Source organism: Centruroides sculpturatus, unplaced genomic scaffold (genome assembly GCF_000671375.1).
Source record: "Centruroides sculpturatus isolate CEXI.00-Female unplaced genomic scaffold, Cexi_2.0 scaffold32, whole genome shotgun sequence".
In the NCBI taxonomy this organism is placed as follows: domain Eukaryota; kingdom Metazoa; phylum Arthropoda; class Arachnida; order Scorpiones; family Buthidae; genus Centruroides; species Centruroides sculpturatus.
In genome coordinates, this window is record NW_019384445.1 from 703,271 (window position 1) to 710,998 (window position 7,728).

Below are 7,728 nucleotides of genomic sequence, written 5' to 3' on the forward strand. Positions count from 1 at the left end.
AAAATATAAATTGTTACTAATCGCCCCCCTCAACATGGAAAAATGCCCACATGGGGGTGATATCACCCCCGTTGAGAAACACTGATATACAGTTTTAATTAAACTAATACAGGAATTTTTATTATTTTTCTAGACATTAACTGTATACAAAATGAGTATAAAAATATAATATTATTTATAAATTTTCTATATTCAATGTTGATTATTAAAAATATTTTATATTTAAATTTTATTTTTGTTATATAAATGTTTTGGTTACAAAATATTAAATTTATTTAAAAAATAACAAATAATCTAAGTCAGGAATATATAAACATTCTTGGAATCTGGCCAAATAGAATATTTATTTATGGGTGCCTTGGGATAAGCTAAAGAGAAAAAAATTACTTAAAAAATAATTTTAATTATTCACTTATTCTCTTGATATAATAATTGGAGAATTTTCTTAGATTGAGATACAAATTTATTACTAGTTCACATATAAAAATTATGTAGTTATTTAAATTTACATCATGATAATCAGAAATTTTGTTTTATGATATTTAACAAATTACATTGTTACTAATTACAATATTTTGGTTCATTTGTCACATTCATAAATAAATTATTAATTTATGATACTTTTTTGGTGCCCTTGTTTTGTTATGCATTAATAGATTTCATTTTAATGAGATAAAAATGATTTTTAAAAATTTAAAATATCTCATTAAGAATTTACATCTTTTGTTTCAGAGATTTCATTTGTTCTAAAATTTTTTTTTTGTATTCTGATATGCACAAGACACCAAAAACATTTGAGACCTATCAAAGATTAATGCCATGATAATTCTTTGTTCTAACCACAAAGTTCCTTAAATTGGTGATTTAATGTTTCCTTTTAGGATATTGTGAAAAAATGTAAGCAATGAAACTTTCTATTTATAGTTATTGATATTTAGAACTTCAGCCTGAGACCACTCATTATTACATCTCTGAATATGCCTATGATTGAATATTGTTTGAGAAAAGTATCAGTATCATATTATTCTTTTGACATTTGACATTCTATTTTGGTTTTATTAAATAACACTTGACATTCTATTTTTATTATTGAAAATCTTGCTTGTGAATAGATTTTGGAAACTACCTCTATAGTTGTCTGGAATGAATAAAAAGAATTATCAAATATGAATTAGATATTGCTAATAAATATCTTGTAAATCATTGTTCAAATATTTGTCTCATTAGTTGACATAAATATGATAAATTTAAATCAAATATATTAGACAAATATTAAAATTTTATATTTAAAATTAATTAAAATTGATGTTTTTTGAACAGCACTTGTTTATTAATATAATTTTAATGTTATCTAATTTGCCAGATTAAGGAGTTTGTGAATATTATTCCTGAGATAACTTATAAATATTAATATTAAAAATTCAAAGCCATACTGCTGATATAAAGTAGGTCTGGTTATAATAATGAATAAATGTATTTGATTATTTTTACATTTGTGCTTACATAATAAGTCTGTTGTGATTTGAATTGCTAGATGATTGCTAAATAATAAACAACGGAATATCATTTTGAACTGTTTATTTAAAAGAATTACAAAATTTTCTCCTAGAATTGATCGTAATATGTCATGCAAGCAATACATTATCTAATTTGGTATATTTTTATTTATATAATTTTTACAATATAAACCAATAATGGATGTCTTAATAATTGATTATTTTTGTAATGCGATTAATGTATATGAATGCTGTTTTTAATATCATTTTTAATCATTAAATTCATTAAAAAAGATTTAAAATTAAGTTTATCATAATATTAGATTAATTTATTTATAAATTAAATCTATCAACATTTTTAACAAATTATTAAGTTTATGTGAGTTTAAATAATAATTATTTATTGATCTAATCATTATTGTACCTAGATTTTCATGTGTCCTCAACAATATTTTATTTTGGCCCCCTATTTTGGAAATAAAAACATACAATGAAAATGGTCAGTTCATTTTTAACCAAAAACATTATGGAATCAACTCCATTATGGTAATATTTAAAATTTAAAAATTAAATAAAAACAAGTCATGCCACTTACTAACAATAAATGAAAATATAAAAACTGTCTATAAGATATCAACTGAAAGAATTATGTACCCAGTTGGAGGTATCCATTTTTACAAAAATTTCTAGTACATATTTTCCATGTCCTGTGTCTCCATCTGGAAAGGACAAGAAGTTGGTGACAAATTACTTGAACAATTTAAATCTTAGACTTTTGGTCTCTGCAAAAATGACAATTTCCTATGTAGGGCTAATGACTTCCTACTGCAGTTGAGACCAATTTTGCAAAGAGAAGATCCAACTCTGGTGATTTTGAGAAAAGTAAAGAAGATTATCTCTATGCCAGGGGTAATGTGAGCATTATCTGGACCCCTGGATCCACCAGCCAGCATAGCGTGTCCCAGATTGTTTTTTAAATGTTCCCATCCAATCTATTTTTCAGAAAAGGATCTTGCTAAGAAAATTACTGTGCTAGTTCGTAACCCCATATCTTATTGTTTCTTCTGCTCTTGAGCAAAGTCTCTTATAACTAGTATTATTGGACTAATACTACAGATTTGTGTTGTTTTTACAAAATAGATGTGATTTCATTATACCCATCTGTTCCCCATTTTGAGATGGTCATGCTTACAAACACACTATTGATTGAGAATGGGTATTCCATACCACAAATACTGGGCTTAAGAGAGGCTCTTTTATTAGTTACTGAAAATAACTATTTCTGTTTCAATGGTAGTTTTTATTTGCAGAAACAGGGAGTGCCTGTGGCTTGCCTTTTTTGGCTATTTTAGCTGAGTTAGTAATGAGAGCCATAGAATTCAAAGTGTTTTGATTACCACTTTGTATACATTACCCTCATCTATATCTATTGTATGTGGTTGATGTGCTGCTAGCTTAGGATGGCTCAGAGGAATAGTTTCTACAATTTATACAATTCTTGTTGGCTGTTTTCCTGACCATCTCATTTACTAAAGAGGAAGAAATGATAAAAAGATTTCTTTCTTGGATTTATTTGTGTACAGATCTCCCATTGGACTTTTCTTTTCCATTTTTCACAAATTCATCAAATCACTCTTCTACTGCCTTCTAGCCTGCCAGGTACATAACTTCAGCCATTACAGCACTTATATGTAGGGCTATTTTGTACCTGTCCTCCCAGCTGTTTGTTGATGAAGAGCTCACCAACATTAAATTAGTAGTGTGCAGGGCTGGATATTCTCTCATCAAGTTTAATTATTTAGTCAATCAAGTAAAAAATGCATTATTTCTATGATCCATTTTATTTCGTAAGAAGGAACTGGTTTTTGTGTTATGAGCCATCCCGTACCTAGGCCCCCTTCTTTATATGTATATACCAAGTTTTTAGAACATTTTGGGTATATATTACCAATAGTTCTCCAGCCCACTTTGCAATGATAGGGATGGTGTTACACTTTGAAAAGTCTGGAGTTTACGCCATATCTTTACAAAATCCACTAACTGGGTCAAATTTGTTATATATAGGTGCCACTATCAGAATGCTTCTTGTCTGTCTAGCAGAACATCTTGAAGATATTACACGTAGGAGATATTCAACAGAGCTAGCCGGAAAAGTGGTGGAATATAACTTTGATTTTCTTTGGTCAGAAGTTTCACTATTGAAAATAGTGAAACTTAGGGATAGGAGAATCTTGTTCATTTGGGAGTCTTTGTTTATTATATCAATGTTCCCATGCAACTCTCCCACAGTCAATATTCCAGAGTTATCGGTTGTATTGTTCAACTTGTGAAAATTGCAGGTCACACAATTATGTAGCAAGAACATACTGGTGACAAGGAGGCTCCAGTGTTTACATTTTGTTTAAATTTTCTTTATATTATTATCAATTATTTCTGTGTATATTAATTTTGTTAACCATTGCCATTGTATGTTATTACATTTATTTTGTAATGGCATATAATTTTGTATTGTTAAATTTTTATGTTCCATTCTCATGCACAAAGAGCAATTTAAAAATGTATTCTGTCTCTAGATTTATAATGTTCCATCTGCTATATTACCTGAAGAGGTGGTTATATACTGTCAAAAGTGCTCGTACTTGTTAATTGAATGTATTTATCAGTAATGCCAATAAACAATTTTTATATTTTCATATATATTTAAAAATTAAAATATAATACTGATCATTCTTTTGATACTCCATTTCATTGGTCTCTTTGATCTATGGCCCTGTGCCTGTATACTTGTTGCACCTGCCTAGACTCAACACTGTATATGATTATCTTTTATTCATTTAATGCTATGTTTATTTTTTGTTAAATTTTCAAATGCACAAATGGAATTTAATAGATAATTCAGTCATTCATTTATTTATTCTGCTTACATTATCATATCTTAATTGTTCCAAATTTCAAAACCGTGTTGTGTCTTTATAGGCCTATTTATTTTTTAAAACCGCAATTTAGCATAATAACCAACACTTGGCACAACATTCATATTACTGTATTACTTTTTATAAGACTTAATAGAAGTTTGAGAAGTCTTCAAAGCCCAGTAAAGTTTAATTGCAAAAGTCTAGGCTTTGTACGTACCAAGTAGAATTAAATTTTCAGCCTGGTAATTGAAATGGTCCAATATATAGTGTATGATCCCTGCTTGTGGAAATATGCCAAAAGATGGAATCTGTGATTTTAAAAGATATGTCATGTGCTAATTGTATAATTCACAGTTTTTAAATTCATTTGTTGGGTTTTGATGTGTGTAAAAATTGATTTTATATATTTTTAATTGACTGAAGAGGGACGAAACAAAGCCCGAAACATGTGTATAAGCACGTATCAACAAAAACTGAAATAAATGAATGTTGTGCCAAGTGTTGGTTATTACACTAAATTGCAGTTTTTAAAAATAAATCTTAATTGTTATTATCACAGAAACAACTTAACAATATATATATTTTATCTTTTATTGATTTACATCATCAAAAACACAAATCAAAACTGGTCGTTTACAAATATTTTGAGTTTTAGTCTTGTTTTACATTTTATATTGTCAAAAGTACAAACAAACTTTGTATTTACGTATTAAGTTTGTCTGAACAATAACAGATCTTCATCAAGTGCAAAACTGCATTATAAAGTTTTTTCTTATTATTCCATTAAAAAATTAAGGAAAATAAATAAAAATTATTTAAATATAGATAAATGTATTATGTAAGTTTAATGATAATTGAATTATTTCAGTATTTTGCTTTTTCTTATGCAAGGCAATATATTAAAATAATCTATGTCAAATTAAATTCATGCTGATGATCTTAGAATCTAAAAATATAATTAAAACAACTGCTGCTAATTTGAGAAGAAAAAAAACTTAAATTCTTTTAATTTATTACAAATATTACCTTCAGATCATTGTTAATGTTGAAATTATAGATCTATAAACTTTCTCTATCTTATAGTATAGAAATTTTGTTGTTTGGTTATACTGTATACTAAATGTTTTGTCTGTTTAATATGTTTAAATATTTTTATTGTCTTATAAAATGAGATTCTTAATTTTTGGGAGGAATCAGTTTATTTTAGACAAGTTATAAATGCTTTTTAATAATAGTTAAATTTAAATATATATTTAATAATTTAATACGCATTTGCTCAAAGCATTAAAGAATGACTCCTTACATCATCCAGTCATAACAATAAACAGTCTTAAATATGGCATCTGTATTTTTTATAACTAAAGACATTTTTCAAACAATCCCAGTTCATAATAAAATAGAATAACATCTTTATTCTTTTATTAAAAAGCTAGCTGGTGATGAACTAGATGATTTTAAAGGTTTCTGGTAAACATAGATGTTTATCCTTTTTTATTAAGTCTGCTTCCTGTTATGATTTAAAGAATATTTGATATTTCATTAAAATTAGAACACTTCAAATTAATTTAATGTTTATTTTTAGGGAAACTGGAGTGATACAAAAGGAAGAAAACCAATATTACTAATCTGTGTTATAATAGCTGCTTTTAATTATTTTGTACTTGGGCTTACTTCTTATTTATGGATAGCCATATCAACTCGGATTCTGTTAGGTGAATTCATAATGATTTAAAGTATTTAAGTTAAAAATCAATAATTTAAAAAAATACTTTTGTGTCTAATAAAAAAACATTTTACAGGAATATTTAAACAGAGCCAAAGCCTTAGTAGAGCATATCTTGCGGATATAACTCCAGACAATCAAAAACCTAATGTTTTTGGTAAATTTAATGCCATATCAAGTTTGGGTTTTATAGTAGGACCAACTGTAGGAGGACATCTCTCTGAAGTACCTTATGGTTTTGAAATTGTATGTTCAGTTTCATCTTTATTATTCTTAATAAATTTTAGTAAGTATATTTAAAATTATGACAGTTTCTAGTAAAAATATTTTATTGTTTACTTTTGAACTAAAGTATTTTATATTATTCACTCTTTCAGTTTTAATTTGTATTTATTTACCAACTGTTCAGCCAGTTAAGGAAAATGAAGTTGAAAAGGAAGCCTTTCAAGCTATGAAACTAATTACTCAGATGAACTGGGAAAATTATTGGGATATATTTTTAGTAAAATTCTTTCTCAGTTTGGCAGTTTTGGTGTATCGAAACAATTTTACTATCACTTTAACAAAAACTCTTGGGCTTTCTTTAAAATCAATTGGATATGTTGTTTCTTTTTACAGTATCATAAGTTCCCTCTCTGGATTTCTGATTGGATACATTGCTAGATTTTATCTCCATCACTCATCATTGCTACAACATGTTGCAATTCTGCAAATGATTGCATTAACTGGGCTAACTTTTGCAAATACACTTCCTAGTTTAATTGCATTTTTGATTCCATTTGCAGTTAGTAACTCAATAGCAAGAGTTTGTGTAACTAGTCTGACTGTGCAGAGGTGTAGGAAGAATGAAAAAGGAAAAGTAGTGGGTGTTGGACAGAGTATTACTTCTGGTTCTCGAATGATTGCACCTGTCTTGGCAGGAATTGCACAACAAGTTACCATATTTGGACCGGGTGTTACAGGAATTTGCTGCTCTATTACTGGAATCTTTTTTATTGGAATTTTAAACAGGAATAACCAAAAAGTTTCCTATAAGAGTGACTGAATGTTATTTACAATTAAAAATATAGATTGCTATTTAATCTAATAATTGTTATTTTAAAATATGCAAGTTTAACTGGTGTAAGTTAAAATATTTTTGCCACAGTTTTCCCAGTATACCCAGTATGCCTTTAAATGAATTATCAAAACTGTAATAATATAAACAGAATTTAATACTATATGTAAATAAATGTATAGATATCCATATATATTTAATAAAATTTTTTTTTATCTCATTTAAAAGGTGTTTATCTTGAAAATTTTATTTTAATTAGCAATTAACAGCGTATAATCATATAAAATATTTAATACAATTAAAATTACAATTATAGAACTTTTTATTAAAATGTTAATTTTATTTCTTATAAAACAGTGCAATATTAAATAAGACAATGTATTATTTCATTATGATTTGAATTATTATAAAATGCTTAATTTTGGATTTAATCCATTCTAGAATGTGACGATGGCCATTTAAGCTAAAATTAAAACTTATGTTTGTAATAAATGTTGCTAGATTTAAAAACAATTTGTGTGTTTTCCATTATAACAG

General features: G+C 27.0%; 1 protein-coding gene across 3 annotated transcripts in view; it reads left to right on the forward strand.

The window, feature by feature from the left end:
* The window catches only part of LOC111620354 (major facilitator superfamily domain-containing protein 9-like), a 16,935-nt gene extending 9,558 nt beyond the window's left edge, over positions 1–7,377 (forward strand). For all 3 annotated transcript variants that reach the window (XM_023362273.1, XM_023362274.1, XM_023362272.1), the window contains exons 4-6: positions 5,994–6,123; positions 6,211–6,420; positions 6,512–7,377. In XM_023362273.1, the coding sequence (XP_023218041.1) occupies positions 5,994–6,123; positions 6,211–6,420; positions 6,512–7,179 (1,008 nt within the window). In that variant the 3' untranslated portion in view covers positions 7,180–7,377. The remainder of the gene's footprint in view (positions 1–5,993; positions 6,124–6,210; positions 6,421–6,511) is intronic.
* The last annotated feature ends 351 nt before the right edge of the window (positions 7,378–7,728 follow it).